The sequence below is a fragment of the Lutra lutra genome, chromosome 7 (assembly GCF_902655055.1).
Source record: "Lutra lutra chromosome 7, mLutLut1.2, whole genome shotgun sequence".
NCBI lineage: Eukaryota > Metazoa > Chordata > Mammalia > Carnivora > Mustelidae > Lutra > Lutra lutra.
Genome location: NC_062284.1, coordinates 67,887,479 through 67,905,354, shown reverse-complemented (window position 1 = coordinate 67,905,354; position 17,876 = coordinate 67,887,479). Strand labels below are relative to the sequence as shown.

Genomic DNA, 17,876 nt, shown 5'->3' with positions numbered 1-17,876 from the left:
GGTCATAAATTATAGGACATATAACTTAGAAATCTAAAAGAGGTATGGAGTATTAGTAAAAACTAAATCTGGTGCTGATGTCACTGCCAGGTGTTGATCTCTATGTTAAATATTTAAAAGGAAAAATTATTGTCTATCCTAAAATGAAATGAAGTTCTGAAGTAACTCTGTTGTAATCATTGCTTCCCTTACTGGCATCTAAAGTAAGTGACTTCCTTCCCTTGGTTGTCGGTGTAACTTTTTTGTGCATGAAATATATAGTTAAATGCCATTTAAATTACCCTATTCTTTAAAAATTTAAGTAACTACTTGTCTTCATATTGGCTGACAGTGACTCAAAATATTCAAGCGTGTCAAACCTAAACATCCTGTCTTCAGCACTTATTTGAAGCATATGGAAGAAAAAATCCTATTTATGGGACTTCAAGTCACTGGGTTTTTTTTCTTTTATTAATGGATACTTAATTTTCCCTTTAAGCTTCTCTATTTTCTCAGCTTTCAATTTTGGGTATAGTTACTTTCTTTTTTTTTTTTTTAAGATTTTATTTATTTATTTGACAGACAGAGATCACAAGTAGGCAGAGAGGAAGGCAGAGAGAGAGGAGGAAGCAGGCTCCCCGCTGAGCAAAGAGCCCGATGTGGGACTCGATCCCAGGACCCTGGGATCATGACCTGAGCTGAAGGTAGAGGCTTTAACCTGCTGAGCCACCCAGGCGCCCCATAGGGTATAGTTATTTTCAAATGAATATATCAGTTCCCTGGGCCTACCATTTAATTAATATGTAAACCAAATTTTAGGAGTTCTGCCTCTTCCCCAAGAGATTCCACAGATGGCTAAGTGTGGATTCATTAGCAAACAGGGGGAATGGGAGGTGTCTAGCACATAGCAGCGGCAATGTGGGTCCAGTCCTGAACCTGAGCTCCCATCCAGCCAGCCTTGTAATCTGGCCTTGACAGTGACAGCAAAGGGACATGTTTGGTAGCAGAGAGGGTTGACTGAATCCAGCCAGAAAAGGTCAGCATTGTCTCTTCTTTTCCTAACCCGTTATAGCTCAGTCATCCATAAAAGAACTCAAATACTATCCCTTAAGTTATGTAATGAGTTTTATGAGTGAAGTTTTAAAAATAATTATAGGTGTTTGCCCTAAATTTCCCTTTCACATTACAAGGGTTGCTGTCATTTTATCATCAATATGCAAATCATCATTCACCCTTGGCATGCCCACATGAGGTCTGTCACAGTTCTCCAGAACCCTAATTCTTTTTAGATGGTCTTCACGTGCCATGAGTTCTTTAACTTACAGCCCACTTACAGCTCTGCCCTTACGAAAAACAAATGGGAAAGAATTTGTAGTGCTGTGGGGAAGTTTGTACCTACAGCTTGCGGGGGACCCCTGTGCTTTGTGCAACTGGGATAAAAGCCTACTATTTGAATTTAAAACAGAAAACAGGAGCCACTGCAAGAATTGGTATTCAGGGTCCCCCAGGTGAAATGCCAGGTTTTGGAGTCAGTGAGACTTGACTTATTTAACCTTTCCTAGCTCCAGGGCCCTCATCTCTAAAATGCGGAGTGACCACCCTTGCCTCACAGCATGTGAGAATAATGTGAACTCAAGTGCGTAAGCTCCTCGCACTGTGCCTGGCACAGCATGATGGGAGATAGCTATCAGCACCATTGCCAGCACATGGACATAGCTTTGTTTGGGACACTCCTTAAGATCATGTACAACTTCACAGCTAACTGGGTGCAAGATGCTAAAAGTCTCCATGGCTCAATGTGGTGCCTTTCTTTCAAACAGATTTCCTCCCAAGTTTAAGAAATCTGGCTATTCTTCCTTACCTCTTGACCTTTGCTCACCCTTACCTTTACTCTCTTCTCGAAGGCATTTACTTGTCTTCCTTTCGTCAGTCCTGAAGACAGTTCTTGGTAATGCTTCTGTACCTCTATATACCTTCTCCTTTTCAAAAATGCATTACAAGTATGTCACAAATATATTTTCTTGTATTTTTTCCGTTATTTGGGCCTTTTAACATTCTTTCGGTTCTCCCAGATGTGTACAGTTGTAGAATTTTAGAACTATAAGACCGCTGGAGACTGTTAGAGGATGAGGTCCCACAACCTCTTTCCCATCATCCAGTGCCCCAGACAGTGTTGCTGGCATCCTGCCACCTCTTCAACTTTATAAATAGCAGCCAAGCTCCCCGGCACCTGTGGCTTTGCTTCTAAATTCATATAAAACAAAACTCATAGATGTGACCTTATTTATTTACAAGATATTTCAAACCTTTTATCTGTTAGCATAAGATAAATTTACTTAGGTGTTTGTTATTTTTTAAAATAACCGAAGACCAGTTATGCTGACCCTGAGATCTGCTTCCTGCGTGTTTCACTGTGGGTTACTCAGTGATTGCCCTTGAGGGTATTGTACACGGGCTTTTATTTCCTGCCAGTGATTGCATCTTCCCTCTGGAGAGTCATACTTCTAATCTGCAAATGGCATCGTGTGTATTTTTTTTTTTCCCTGAGAACTGAGATAACAAAAAGCATCTTTAATTATTAAAATCTTATCACTCATCAGTTTACTGTTTCAATAAAAGTCAGAATTACCAAGTGGTTTTTGTTTGTTTTTACAAAGTCAGCCGCACATCTTTTTGAACTCCTTGGATTTTTCATGGGTTCTCGTTTTCAAAAATGATTTTTCCTTTCTAGATACTGATCAAATAAATGCTTTGTATTTTTGCTTTGTTACTTCTTAAGTTAACTCGCACCGCACACAAGCAAGCTAACAACCACAAAACCCAGTGTGTCTCTGTAATTGACTTACTTTCTGACATAGATGGTGTCTCTTGGGTCAACTGGGAGATCATGGCACCACCTCCTAGTTTATGAGTCCTTCATGATGGCATAACCTCTGTTATGTCACCTGTCAACATAGGAGACACTCATGGTCCCTAACCATTTTTATAGAATGTATGTCCTAATATATTCCCTGTCTAGATTCTTTTTTAGTCTCAGTGAAAAAGTATCACTCAATCTGCCTCCAAATTTTTAATTTTCAACTTCTCTCTCCAAGGGGCAGAGGATGTGGACTTCACAATGGCTGAACTACACAGTGTGTATTTATGTTCCCTCCTAGGATGCTTTGTTTTTCTCTTTAAGTAAAAACATTTGTATGTAAGTCCTTACCTCAGTATCATGTCCTAAATGTACTCTAATCTTTGAACAGTGCAATCCATTCATATTAAATGCAATCATTTTCCCTTTTTTATAGGATACTACGGACTATGTTGCCTATGTAGCTAAAGATCCAGTTAATCAACGAGGTATGGAAAGCAACTTCTAGATTTTCTTAAGAGCTGGTAGATAGTACCTTTAAAAAGGAACAAGCAGTTCTTTTCAATATACAAAGTGAGGATCACTAGAGTGGTATAATAGTATGTGAATTTGAGCTAAAATAAAAAGACCTGCTACCAGAACAAAGTAGAAAAAAAAATATATATAGTTGGGATTTAAATCCCAGTCATTTGAGGGACCCTCATACCAGAAAGCTTATTATCTATTTGTATAATCAAAAGAGAAGCTGTTTTGGCTATAATAGAAGGGGCTGGCTGCCACATCCCCAATGAATGAATGACTTAACAGAGGAGACCAAGCCAGTGAGGTTATTGGCCTGCATCAGGCTTGGCAAGTGTGCTTGTGTGCATGTGTGTGTGAATTTGTGTATGTGCACACATGTATGTGAGTGTATGTGTGTTGAGCCTGTGCATTTGTTGTCCAAAGAGTCTGGCATGTCACTTTGAGTGTCTGGCTTCTTCTCATTTTGGGATTTCAGCTTAAATGTCTCTTCTTCCTAGAGATCTTTGACTGATAGCACCTCCTCTCTCCAGTAACATAACCCACCTTGCTGCATCATAATACTTTCTCTTCTTAATTAACACTTAGCCCACATTTTTATTATTTTATTTACTCATTTGTGGATGTGTTTCACGTCTGTCCTTCCTACTGAAAGCTCCATGAGGGCAGGAACCCGTCTACCTTATTCATTGTTGTTTCCAAAGGACTCAACAAAGAGCCAGGCACATAGGTGTTGCAACAAAAACAACTATCTTTGTTGAGTGTCTCAGTGAATGGAAGAGTTGAACTGATTGGATTTCTCATCACAGGATTTAGGAAGGTTGCCTAAGTAAACTCATCTCCCAGTGAAACTTCGGGATAGGGGCCTGAAGTTTCTTAAGTCATTGGGCCTCTTTAGACAGACATGGTTAGTGCTGCTTCTCATCCCTGATTCCGAGCCATTTGACTCTTTTTTTTTTTTAATTTTTAAAGGTGGTTTTTTTTTTGTTTTTTTTTTTTTTTTTTTTTTTTTAAGAGAGAGAGAGAGAGAACATGAGAGGGGAGAGGGTCAGAGGGAGAAGCAGACTCCCTGTGGAGCTGGGAGCCTGATGTGGGACTCAATCCCGGAACTCCAGGATCATGACCTTAGCCAAAGGCAGTGGCTTAACCAACTGAGCCACCCAGGCATCCCTTTTTTAAAATATTTTTTTTAAAGATTATTTTTTACTTAGAGAGAGAGCGAGAGCATCTGATTCCTCTTTTAAGGATGAGTCTTAAGTTGCTTCTTCTCCTCAACTTGAACCTATTAGGGCAGCATCGTCTGCCACCCCGAGGATAGAGGTTGACCCAGCACATTAATTAAGTACACGTGAAGTAGAATTTGGACATTCAGAGAGCCATACGACAAAAGGATGGAAGTGTACATGGCATGCTGGGGGTGGGACGGTACATGAATAGAACACATTTACTAGAATGCAGGTTGGTATGGAAAAAAGAATTCTGAGAGACATCCAGAGGGAGATAGAATATAGCTGATAAGTAGGAACTTAATCTTCGAGTAAATGGGTGGAAAATGCTGTTTATAAAGCAAAGTTTCAGGAAGATTTATTTGGGAATAGAGTGGATGCAGAGAGAAACTTAAGGCAGAGATCTGTTTAGAAGCTATTATGATAGTCAAAAAGGAAATGACGAGGACCAGCTGCTGATACAGGACCTGGCACGTAGTCGAGGAGCAGCAAATGCTTGCCAAAAGCACACGGCTCAGTGAGATGGAAAAGAAGAAACAGGTGACAAGAACTAAGCAATACTCCACTGAAACTGACTCACTGTAAACCGTATGATGAAGAATGGATAACCATCAAAGAGGAGGAGAGACAGGAACTAGTGAAGGGGAACGGGGGTGTAGGAATGGAACACAACCAAAGATAGCAGAAAAGAGCAACCTCTTTTAATTAAGCCTGAGTTTCCCGAGAGAATAACTGCATGCTATTTTGGGGAAGGGCTCTGAACAACAAAGCGTTTTCTCTTAACCTGAAAGGACAGGGAGAAAGGAAGAATGAATGATCAGTATCCTTAGATGTTTAGTAGCTTTGCCATCAGTCACTGTGTAGCTCAGTCATGTCATTCCTCTTCCATGAATGCTGGTGATGAGTTCAAAGACTGATGCCAGTGGCTTGCTTTCTTCTCTGGGGCAACGGGTCTACCTAGAAAATAGATGATTTAGAAGCATAGGGTCTTTTTCCGGGTGCCTGGCTGGCTCAGCCTGTTAAAGCGTCTGACTCTTGATTTCAGCTCAGGTCATGATCTCAGGGTCCTGCGACCATGTTGGCATCAGATTCTGAGCTCATTTTGGGGGGGGGTCGGCGTGAGGTTTCTCTCTCTCCCTCTCCTTCTGTCCCTCCCCCGTGCACTCTCTCTAGAATAAATAAATCAGTCTTTAAAAAAAGAAACAGTAATTTTCTTGGATTAAAAAGTTAGCATCTCCTCATCCTTATTGCTCCTTTTCCAGTCTCCTCCTTCCCTTTCTTATTTATCTTGGTTATGGAAACTTCCGTGAGAAGCCGCCCTGTTGTCAGCATAGCCCCCTGCTTGCACACCCCTCTAGTGTCAAATCCCTTCTCCTCATCTGAGCCTCGGGCTTTAATTTCTGCACAGAGGTGCTGACACAGCTTTCAAGCCTGCAAATAATTATGAATTACATACTAATATGAAAGGGGCTGAGCTAATCACTGTGGAGGTAAAACAATTCCTGGTCAGCCTGGGCTCATCATTTAGTGGGAGAGAGAACCTGGTGTGTTGGAGTGCATGGGAGAAGAGGGGGGCCCCAACAACAGCATGTGGACACAGCAGGTGCTCCGTCAGGACTTGTGGGAGAAGTGAGTCCAGGCCCAGGTGAAGGAGCTGTGTAATGAGAGCTAAGGGCTAGGTGTTTGGGTGTGTGAGTGTGTGTGTAAAGGTGGGATTGCAGAGAAAGGAAGGAAAAGAAGTAGGGGAGTCATGGCTGAAAAGCTTGGCCTGAAACAGAGTGTAGAGGGCTTTGAATGATGGCCACAAGGTCACTGGGAGCCTCTGAAGATTTTGAGCTTTATAACCATTATTCTGGCTTCTGCCATTTTACTGAATGGCAGAATGATAACTTTTCTGGCATTTGTTTTTGTGAAAGTGATACCAGAGGGCAGAAAACAGTCTGGAATTGTGGAGTCCTGTTCGGAGGACATCTCATTAGTCCCAGGCAGGAGTGGTACTGCTTACACTGGGGGAGGAAGGAACGTTTTGGACACATCTGTGAACTAATGGAAATTGGCAACAATTTAGATAGGAAGGTTGTCGAAGAAATAGAAATCAGATGTTCCTGAGGACTTAGATATATATACAATGCAAATACCTCAATACGGGGGTGGGGGGGCTTGTAGTAAGTATATAATAAATGGTAACTATTATTATCCTGTGTGATATGGATTAGTGTTGCCATTAAAGAAACGGGGATTATTACAAACTGGAAAAAAGACAATCTACTAGAGAAACGGGGAAAAGATTACCATTTATTGCATGCTTGCCACATCGCAGGCATTGTCTCATTTCATCCTTACAGCAACCCTCCAAGGCCGGTATTAATTTATTCTTTATTATAAAAGCAAACACTGGCATTGAGAAAAGTGAGATTGTTTCTTAAGGTCAGCCATCAACTTCCGAATCAACTTCCAGGTTCTGAGCCCACCTTTACAAAAGAACATTACAAGGCACTGAGAAACATTTAAAAAAATTTTACAGGTTTACTAGCTATGTTGTTAGCAATCAAATTATCATAGATATCGTATCTCATCTTCAAATTTCAAATATTGAAAAAAGGTAAAATGGGTTTAAAGTAGTAGTTATTCTTAACAATGCTGGCAGGAGCGTGGATCCAAACGTTTTGGAGAGCAAGCTGACAATTTGCATCCAAAGACTTAAAAAAGTAAATACTTTTGAACCAGCAATTTAACTTCCAGAGAAATAATTAGGATATGCACAAAGATTAAGCAATAAAGATCATTGTCATATACTATTTATATAATAGAAAAACTGTAATTAATTCAATATTCATGAATAGCAAATTATGTAAATGATTCCATAGAATGTACTGCCACGGCAGCATTTTAAAGCTAGTGTTACAGAAGAATAAATAATAACCTGGGGTAAATGACAGTGTTATCAAATGAAAAAGCAGATTGTGAGAAGTGTGTGTAATATGACCCCAGGTAATTTTTTAGAGATAGATATACTTAGAAAAAGTTTGGAAAGAAAAATATGTCAAAATATTAATAGCAGTAATCTTTAGTTAGTGAGACATATTTTTTTTCTTGGTGCCTTTCTTTTTTAAAAAGATTTTATTTATTTATTTGACAGAGAGATCACAAGTAGGCAGAGAGACAGGCAGAGAGAGAGGGAAGCAGGCTCCCCACTGAGCAGAGAGCCAGATGCAGGGCTCAGTCCCAGGACACTGAGATCATGACCTGAGCCGAAGGCAGAGGCTTTAACCCACTGAGCCACCCAGGTGCCCCTCTTGGTGCCTTTTTATTTTCTAAAACTCCTGCAGTGAATATTTATTATATTTGTAAAAAGAAAAAAATTATCTAAATCCTTGAATAAATTTTTTAAAAATGCTGAAACCAGAAAGAAGATGTTATAGAATTACATAATGAGTTTGGTTCATGTAGGGGAAATGTTTAGTAGGCAGGAGAAGCTCAAGGTCGGGAAGGGGGAAATGAGGGGGAAATGAGGGGGGAAAGGAATGGGAGGATGGGAGGATGGGGATTGGGGGAGACAGAGATAGAGACAGAGACCAGGCCTTCAAGTTCAGGTTTGGGAAAACTGCGACTTCATAGCCCTAAGAGTAAGATCATTGAAGGAGAAACCTGGAAAGGAGAGGGCCGAGAGTCTCAGGGAGTAGAAGTCAGAAGAGACTGTGAAGAGCCAGAGGGGTAGTCAGGGGAAGGAGAGAAAGTCAGGAGATGAGTATCATCTAAGAAGGAGGGAGAGCGCATTTCTCTGGGAAAAGACATCCCAGAATAAGACACCTCAGAACGCCACATACTGAAAAGGAGTTAGGGGCAGTGAAGGCGGAAAATGCCCTTCTGTCCAGCAATTAGCAGGCCATTGTTCCCCCTGGGAAGCACAATGTCAGTGGATGGGATAAAGGGCAGGAGGCCAACCTCAGGGATGAGGAAGAACATAGCCCAGCATTCCTGGAAACCGGGGCTCAGTGCTAAGAACCCTGAATGTTCCCACTGCTTCTTGTTTGTTCAGTTCAGTTTTAGCATTAGTATACTCAAGTCAGGGCAGTGATCACTTTTTCCCATCTTGCCTAGGACCTGTTAGTGAACTCCACATTTTATGAAATGCCTTTTCTGTAGAAAAGGCTAGTTACTCTAAGAATGTTTTGAGTTTACTTAGTTTTGAGTTTACTTAGTGACGAATACAGCTTGTCCCTGTAATTGCTGTGAATAGGATTTCCGTATTCTCTTCACCTCTCACTCCAAGTGGGTAGTAGTCCAGGAAGGTTTAACTATTTTCTCTTTATCTAGTATGTGAAGAGGCCCCAGTTTGCATGGGAACAGGAAGGCCATGGTCTCTGAAGAAAGTTAAAAATATATTTTTAAAGACTGTAAAAACAATTTAAATTAACCTATTTGCTTATATTTGTGGTTATGGTTATAAAATGTATGCACGACTGCCCTGGTGACATCAGTTAACTGTGGCCTGACTGGCTAGCTTGCCTCTTTGGGCTAGTTTTTTCCTAGGAGTGGAGGGCTCGTTGTTTCAGTAATACAGCACCATCTGGTGGTTGATCTGAGGTGCTGCACTTTTGAATATTGAGTTTATTTAAAAAACAAAAAACAGAAACAAAATAATAATTTAAAAAAACCCGGATGTGTTAAAAATAAATGTAAACTAGTAAAGAAAGCCCTGTTATCCTCTAAGAATAGTTCTCAGCCTCTTTTCCATGAATATTCAATTAGGAAACCGAATTTAAAAAATTGAAGCCTATGCATCTAAGATTTTTAAAAATCCTCCTTAATGTAGTACTTGATATCCAAAGGTAGAATTATGGGTCTGTCTGGCTTCAGTTGGAATGAAAAGAACCCATATTTGCATCTGATTCCATCTCAGGCCTTCATGCAAAGTTACCGTATCATTGGAAAGCCACATTCCTTTTTTGGCCCTTGGGACTTTTCATATACTTGTCTTTCCTTCCTTCCCATTAGCTAAAAATTGGTCAATTCTTGGCCAACCTGGCTGCTTATCCAAGCTTTTGGAGATGGGTCTAACCCTGAGAAATGGGCACATTTGTATATGATTCAAAGCCTATCTGTATGTTGGCCCATGACCAACCTCAAAAAGAACCAAGACAGTGTTTACAGAGCAGCACGTCTGTGAGTAGCAACAACAGCACTGTGTGTGTTCGCTGAAGGTAGGGAGGCAGCATAGGATATCTACACAGGGTCAGCCTTTTTGTCCAGTGTCATTCCTTTCATGGTGATGGGCACCACTCTTTGTTTTCTACTGAATCTTCTCAAAAGAGTAATATGGCAGTAATGAAGTTATCCAAAGTAAAGCAGAAACATGTTGGTAGCATCAGCCCAAGAACAGGACCAAATCCTCAAAGTATCAGAATCAGAAGAGTTGAGAGAAGTAAAAACATTTTAGAAGAATGTGAGAAGTGGTGGTGGGTTTGGTAGTTCCCTTCCTTGCTGAGGACCCGCAGGCCACAAGAACCCACATGCCTGTTCCCCAGAAGGCTTGAGCCACTGTGATAGAGGGAGGTTAGGATCTCTATAAAGCAACAAGGGACTTCAAAGATCACTAGTGCCTTGTCTTGGCAGGTCAAGTTATTGCTGCAAAGTAACTCATTCAGGGTCACACAGACTGTGGCGTAATTGGAATTTGAAGCTGAAATCTTTCCATGGAGTTCTTTGAAGTGTTCTTGTTTTCTCATCCCTTTAAAGGGAGATACACTCATTTTTTCTTTGTGTGTATAGATGTATGTACGTTTGTTTGAATTTCCTGCCTTTCTCATTATCTTCCTTATTTTCGTCTTCTTCTTGAACCTAAGAAAAATATAAAATTAAAAAAATCATTTACTATATGTTGATATATACCTGATATTGACTTTATTTCAAATTGGACCAGAAATTTATGAGACGAAAAACAAAGGAATTCAAGTGAATTGCCTTTTCTTATCTTAAGGTAATACAACTTCTCTTTGCTCAGCTGGAGGGCACTTTCCAAGGGCACTTTGTACGTTGAAGGCTGTCTCCAAGAGCAAAGCGAGCAGTGATTCGTACTACTCAGTGGCTCAAAGAACCTGCCTCATTATGGGACTCACTACAGGTGTCAGTCAGATCAATGCAATTGAAGACAACTTCTCACACTAGATGTGATTCAGGAAAATCAATATGTATTCAATCAACACAATTTTTAAAACACCTTCTATGTGTTGGTCATGTGTGACCAACTACTGCAAAAAAAGGGCAATTTAAAATTCAAGTTTAAACATAGATCAAACATTTTCCTTTATCCTTATATCCTATATCCTTAGAAAGGATATACATTTATAGACGTTCTTAACTGGGATTTGAAACTAGAATTAGCTCCAAATTCTCTATCAGGATCCAAGTTGGTTCTTTAAAGGGACAACCTTATAAGAAATGGATAATTCTTCTAGAGATTGGACACCTCAGCATTGTTTGATTTAGTAAAACCACACACACACAAGCCTTCTAAAAATATTTAAATCCTTTATTTTATCATTTTTTTAAAAAGTTATTTATTTATTTTGGCGAGAAAACACAAGCAGGAGGGGGAGAGGCAGAGAGAATCCCAAGCAGACTTGAGCTCAGCGTGGAACCCAACCTGGGGGCTTGACACAGGGTGCCATCCAATGACCCTGAGACCATGAGCTGAGCTGAAACCAAAAGTCAGATGTTCAGCCGACTGTGCCACCGAGGCAGCCCTTCATTTAAATCCTTTAAATGAAAGTCAAGTTAGTTCCTGAATGAGAATTATCTGGAGACTCTTGAGATAAGTATTAACATAAGGCTAAGAAAAGACACAGTTGTAGGTTCTACTATTACATACTGGTATAGGCTGTGCGAATTCTATCAGATATAAATGAATTGCCTTTTACTCTAAATAGATAACAAAATCCTTTCCAGGACACCACGAGCATAAAATTGTGCTTCCAAGTCAGCACAGTTAAATCATTCTATAAAAGCAGCTCTCTCCCCTCTCCTGTGGTGTCCCCTTCAGTAATGTGCCCCAGTGTTGGTTTCACTGCTCCCGAGATCCATGAAACTCCTCGGGCATCTCATCTCATTCCTCATGCACTTGCTTAAGCCTTTCTATTCTTAGAGAATAGCCAGCAATTTTTCTAACACTCTGGTATATATTTAACTGTTATCAGAGCTTTTTCTCATCCCTCCATGCTTCAGGCTATCCAAGCCCATATATTTTCTAAAAAGTATTATTTCTCCTGGGACTTATTGCCTCCATATTAAAGTCATCCTTAGGACACTTCCATTTCATTTAAATCTCCATTCTGCAAGGCCCTAAGCAAGACTCCATACTCTCACCAAAGCAAGAGTGATATTCCATATGGTGGAAGGTGAATTTATAGTCCCCGAACACAAGCTCCTGGTTCTATGTGGCAGCAGATCTGCTCATTTGTGATACTCTGTCAGCTTCACCCGTCCTAATTTATTTCTGTAAATTACTTGTAATTTCATTTCCCCCTTCCCAGTAGCTGCTTCTCAGAGAAAATACCTAATAAAAATTTTAATATCTTTTGGTCATCGTCACAAAACTTGCTTTTAAAAAAAAAATCTTGTTTTTGATACTTGATGGAGATAGTTCTTTAGTAGGATTTTGAAGACAGGGATCACCACATCATTGCCGCTTTATAGCAGCAATGACAGGGCAAAGGGGTGTTATAAAGCTCCTGTCTTCACCAGCAGCTCATCCCCCACTTTGAGGGGAGTGGGGCGTGGGGAAGTCAGGGGGAGGTTTGGAAAGTTACATTTTTGCAAAGACAAAGTACCATGCAAAGACGACAGCTTGAGCCTCATCTTCCTGCCAGATTGCTGCCCTAAGCGTCTCCTGTATTGAATTCTAGAACTAACATTTAACTCGAGTCACATTATTGGTTAAGATCAGTCTAGTTTTATAAAAGAGAGGGTCCAAAAACCTATCTTGAGACCAGAATTTGTCAGTGTTCTGAGATATTTAAATGGAGAATACAAACGTTTCTTCTCTTTGATGCATATGAAGTAGGAGGTACTCTTTTCCGCCCCTGGAAGGCTGAAGAGTGCTTGTAAACCTTGCTCCCTTTTACTCAGTTAAAAGTTCACGTTCTGAAAGTATTTTAACTTTATATAACCTCTTCTTGTTGAAAATTTATGACAGTTTTTTTTTCTTTGTTTTTGTATACCCTCTTGCAGCCTGTCACATATTGGAATGCCGCAGTGGGATGGCCCAAGATGTCATAAGCACCATAGGGCAGGCTTTTGAGCTCCGGTTTAAACAGTATTTGAAAAATCCTTCTTTGAATACTTCTTTTGAAAGGTCAGCCAAGTGTTCTATAATTACTTGACTTACTGTATTGATTCTGTTTTATTTTAAAATGAATTTTCAAGCTCATAAAATGGATCATTTCTTTTCTTACAAATAGGCAGTTTCAGTACAAACACGTAATGGCATTTTCTATTTTCCTTCCATTTATATTTGTCCAGATATTTCCTCTTGCTTTGTTTCAAAATTAAAAGAGACACTCAAAGTAGGAAGGGGTATGCCCTGTTTCTCTGCTATTCTACAGAGCTATGAATTAAGTGGTATCATAAAATAACAGACATCAGTACATTTCTCAGAATTGTTTCAGTCCCAGATCCCTTGCATACAACTTAAAAAAAAATCAAGAATGAAGAGCAAAATAGTAAGAATCGAATGTCTGTATCTAGAATCACTCTAGATTCTAGTTCGCTGGTTTGCAGTGTAAATAGAGGTGCTCCAGCTAATGTGTGGGGGGCTGGAAGGTGATGGGAACCAAGGAGGTTCTGTCTGAGGCACAGAGAGTCTGTAAGGAAAGCTGAATCCTTCTGGCCATATAGACTCCAGCACGTGTGGGGTGTGGTGAGGCCTCTGGCTTGGAGAATTCACACCGAGAGACAAAACTCACTCTTGGCTCCTTATAGATGCACTCATCCCCCAATTAGTTATTTTGTGTATCAGTAAACGCTGGGTTTGGGGATCTCCTTTTATAAGGTGGTCTGGGGTAGCAAACGAGAAGAGGTTACCAGGCGGCCTTCATTCATGTTGAATTTTTCCCAGGATAACACTTACATCTTAGTGCTATCATGCTGTTGACATGTAATGAACCCAACAAAACTATGTCGGTTGTTAGTGGAGTCAGTTCAATCCAAAAGGACTTGATTTATTCTTTTTCATAAGAAACTTCTACTAATTCCAATTTGGAAGGAAAGTTGTTTGTTTTTTTTGTCCTGTTTCAATTTTTAAAACAATGCACGTTTACATAAATCTACCCACTTGCCACATATGGTTCCAATATTTCTTTATGAATCCCATATACTCCTCCAGATTTGTGCAGACAAGATAGCTGGCCAGAGCTCTCATGTTTTTCATCTTGGTCTAATAAACGGGGCCAGGCCCTCTGCCCAATATCTAATTTTTTTTTTTTTTAGCAAAACATTTCCAAAATGGTACAATCAAAGCATGCTAAAGATATTCAGGAAAACCTTATTTTTATACCCTACTGACAAAAATGACATACATTCAGAGAGCTCATAGGTATGCGTGTATGTGTGTGCGCGCGCGCGCGCGCGTGTGTGTGTTTCTTAATCACTGGGAGGAGACACAAAAGCATCACCCTTGGCACTTTCTGTTGGCTTAGCCTACTTTAATTGTCTATGGAAAGCTAAACAACCATCTGGCTGCTTCCATCCAGATGTTTGACATCACTTCTGAACAGCTATAAACTTAAAACATGAATGCAGAGTTTTTCAGGATGATTTTGCGTAGTTCTGATCCCTCTGCCTCCCCCGCAGCATCCGTATTCCCTCCCAGCCTCTAGGGGATTCTTTTTTCCCTTACAGTGAGGAGGTGCCCATTGATGGTCCCAGCGAGGAGAGAGAAGACCGCGAGTACTACAATGAAATCCCAGGGAAGCAGCCACCTGCGGGGGGCGTTTCCGACGTGCGGCTCAAGGTCCAAGCCACAGAACACATGGCTTACTGCCCCATTCGGTGTGAGAAGTTGTGCTATTTGGTAAGGGATGTTTTATTGTTACTGAAACTTAGCAATGTGATTCTGTCCTTGCCCCAGGAGAGTTTAATTTGAGAGTTTCCAAATGCGAGTTTAGAGAAAGTATCATCCTCCTCAGGACAGAGCCAGAGAATGAATCACTGTCGGAGCCCACACTCCATCATTTTTACTCCAAGTCCCCCGCCCTAGGCCTACGTGGATGGCTTCACATCTCCCTTTGCTGGGAAGACCCTGGCAGGCCAGCATGGGGTGCTCCACGTCACCCATCCCCATCTCCGGTCTTGCTCTGTTCTCCTTGCTGCTCCTTCTCAGCTACTGCCCCCCCCCCCCCCCCCCCCCCCCCGCCAGTCCTGCCCCTGAGCTCCTGGTCCCATCCCCCACTTCCAACCCTCTGCCTTGGTTCTGTCCATCAACTTCCCCCCCACCCCGTCTCAATCTTTACTTACTCTTTGTCTACTGGTTATCTCTTTTCCGTCTGGAAATAAATTTGGACCCCTCCAACCAACTCATAATGTCTCACCTCCTTCTCATTTTCCTTATATGCACAGACTTCTAGAAAACGTTGTCTGTATCACATCAGCACTGCATTTCTAAGATCTGAATTCTGCTTGACAACTTGACAGAAATGACCTTTACAGTAGTCACCTGTGGTTCACCGATGGCTTAATTGCTAAATCAATTTTCTTCTTCAATGTTCTGAACCTGTTTACAGAATCAGACACCTGCAGGCTGCCTCTTCCTTTTTTTAGACGTCTACCTTGATCTTCTAAAGAAGTTCTATTGTGTCATTCTTACCCCCATCTCTAGTTGCTGCTTTTTTCACTTTATTTCATGTTCTCCAATATTTTATTATGAATGTTTTCAAACATACAGAAAAGTTGAAATAATTATGCAGTGAACACTCATACATTCACCATCAAGAGTCTACAGTCAACTACAATTAACGTTTCACTGAATTTGCCCTGTCATCCTATGTAGTTATCATCCATCAACATATCTTATTGTTGGTGTGTTTCAAAGTAAGTTACATTTCTCTTTTCTTTTTTTTTTTTTTGGCATCATTTTTAAAATTTAAATTTTGTTAGATAACATATAGTGCAGTATTGGTTTCTGGACTAGAATTCAGTGATCCATCACTTACATACAACACCCAGTGCTCTTCACAAGTGCCTTCCTTAATGCCCATCCCCCCCCAGGCCATCCCCCACCCACCACCCTCCATTAACCTACCGTATGTCCTCTGTCATTAAGAGTTGTGCGCCTGGGTGGCTCAGTGGGTCAGAGCCTCTGTCTTCAGCTAGGGTCATGATCCCAGGGTCCTGGGATCAAGCCCTGCATTGGGCTCTCTGCTCAGTAGGTAACCTGCTTCTTCCTCTCTCTCTTCCTGCCTATTTGTGATCTCTGTCTGTCGAATAAATGAATAGGGTCTTTAAAAAAAAAAAAAAGAGTTGCTTATGGCTTGTTTCCCTCTTTCCTTTCTTCCCCCTCTTTCCATATGCTTATATGATTTCTTTCTTAAATTCCACATGTGAGATCATATAGTATTTGTCTTTCTCTGACTGACTTATTTCACTTAGCATCATACACTCTAGTTCCATCCGTGTCATTGCAAATGGCAAGATTTCATCCTTTCTGATGGCTGAGTAACATTCCATTGTGTATACGCTACATCTTCTTTATCCATTCAGCAGTTGATAGATGTTTAGGCTTTCTCCATAGTCTGGCTATTGTTGATAATGCTGCTATAATATCTTTTCTTTATATCTGATTTTCTTTTACTCCCTCCCCTGCAAACCCAATGCCTTGACCTTACCATCCTTTCTCTGTCTTTGGCCTTGCCCTAGTCCTTGATTTCTCTTCTGGCATGACATTTGTGTACACACTCCTCCAGCTTCTCTGTTTTCAGCCATTACCTATCTCTCCAGCTATAATGCCATAAGCATTACATTGTTCGTCTTAAGATTGAACTCAGCATTTTCTCCGTGACTCCAAACCACAATCCTCTATTGATTTACTCATGTATATTAATGGCACTGCTGTTCTGTCATTAATCTGCAGTCTTTTGTTTTTCTCACACTTCGGACTCCATTTCAGCTCAGTCTTCAAGACCTAGGAGTCTACCATGAAATCTTTTGAATCCACCCAACCTCTCTCATTCCTGCTGTACCTTTTAAGTTCTGGTCTTCACTTGCTCTCATGATTCTGAAAACCCCTTCCTTGTCTCTAATTTCATTCCCCCAAAGCCTTCTGCGTGGTACTGCCAGAATGATCTTTCTGAAGTACAGATATTGTCCTTTTCAAAGACATCAGTGATCTCATTCCATTATTGAAGACATCTATCTATCTATCTATCTACCACATTTGGGATCATTGCAACCCTTTGATGGAAAAGATTTTCAAGGATGGAAAGTGAGCCGGGCATAACCTCAATCTGTCACTGTTAGATAGAGGTTTGCTAAATACTGAGTGTTTATACAAGTGTCCTGGAAATCACACTTTCTGGCTGAGACTCGGATTGAGTCCTGGAATGGGACCTCCCAAGCAAAGCAGTAACCCTCAGACTATAGGCCTTATATTGGCAGCCTTTATGACTCCCTGCTTCAGACCCACCTCTGCAGCCCCCAGGGAATGCACTATCACAGGAGTCCCCACTCCCCACCCAAAATCTCAGTTTCCTGTCAGACACTTCCTGTGTCAGAAAGTGAAGTTGTCTGCTGGGAGCATTACTGGTGTTACTAGTGTTCTGTTTGCCCTGTTGTTTTTTGAAAGTCTGACTGTATACTACGTTTGAAAATGTTTCACAATTTTTTTTTTTTTTTTTTTAATGCAGCCTGGGAACTCCAAGTGTAGCAGTGTGTATGAGAACTGTTTAGAACAAAGCCGAGCAATAGGTAGGTACAATTGTCTTTCCCCATCTGCCACTCTCCTTATTCCTTGCAAGTCATATGGGTGTGTGTGGCCCTGGTTCTTAAACACCTCCTGGGGAAGGCGGGTGTATATAACCAGACACATAATGCTTCAGCTGCAGGCTTCCCACGTTCTGAGCGGCCCAGAATGCCACATGTGCGTCACTTGGACTGTTCATGGTTTTGCCTCGTGCTTGTGTGCTTGACCACACCATCATTCTACCTTAGGAAGTCTTGCCCTGCTTTCACGTCATATTATGTCTTCCTGGAAAGCTGCTTTCTCTGCTTAAAACTCAAGGGAGTTCCACTTCGAAGAAGATCAG

The 17,876-nt window shown here is 40.9% G+C and overlaps 1 protein-coding gene across 3 annotated transcripts in view; it reads left to right on the top strand.

Moving 5' to 3' along the window:
- Positions 1–17,876, top strand: part of SHC4 (SHC adaptor protein 4) — a 136,015-nt gene that overhangs the window by 85,938 nt on the left and 32,201 nt on the right. For 2 of the 3 annotated variants that reach the window (XM_047738069.1, XM_047738071.1), the window contains exons 6-10: positions 3,075–3,113; positions 3,273–3,324; positions 12,811–12,934; positions 14,479–14,650; positions 17,478–17,538. In XM_047738069.1, coding sequence (XP_047594025.1) covers positions 3,075–3,113; positions 3,273–3,324; positions 12,811–12,934; positions 14,479–14,650; positions 17,478–17,538 — 448 coding nt within the window. The remainder of the gene's footprint in view (positions 1–3,074; positions 3,114–3,272; positions 3,325–12,810; positions 12,935–14,478; positions 14,651–17,477; positions 17,539–17,876) is intronic. The other variant, XM_047738070.1, reaches the window with a different exon arrangement.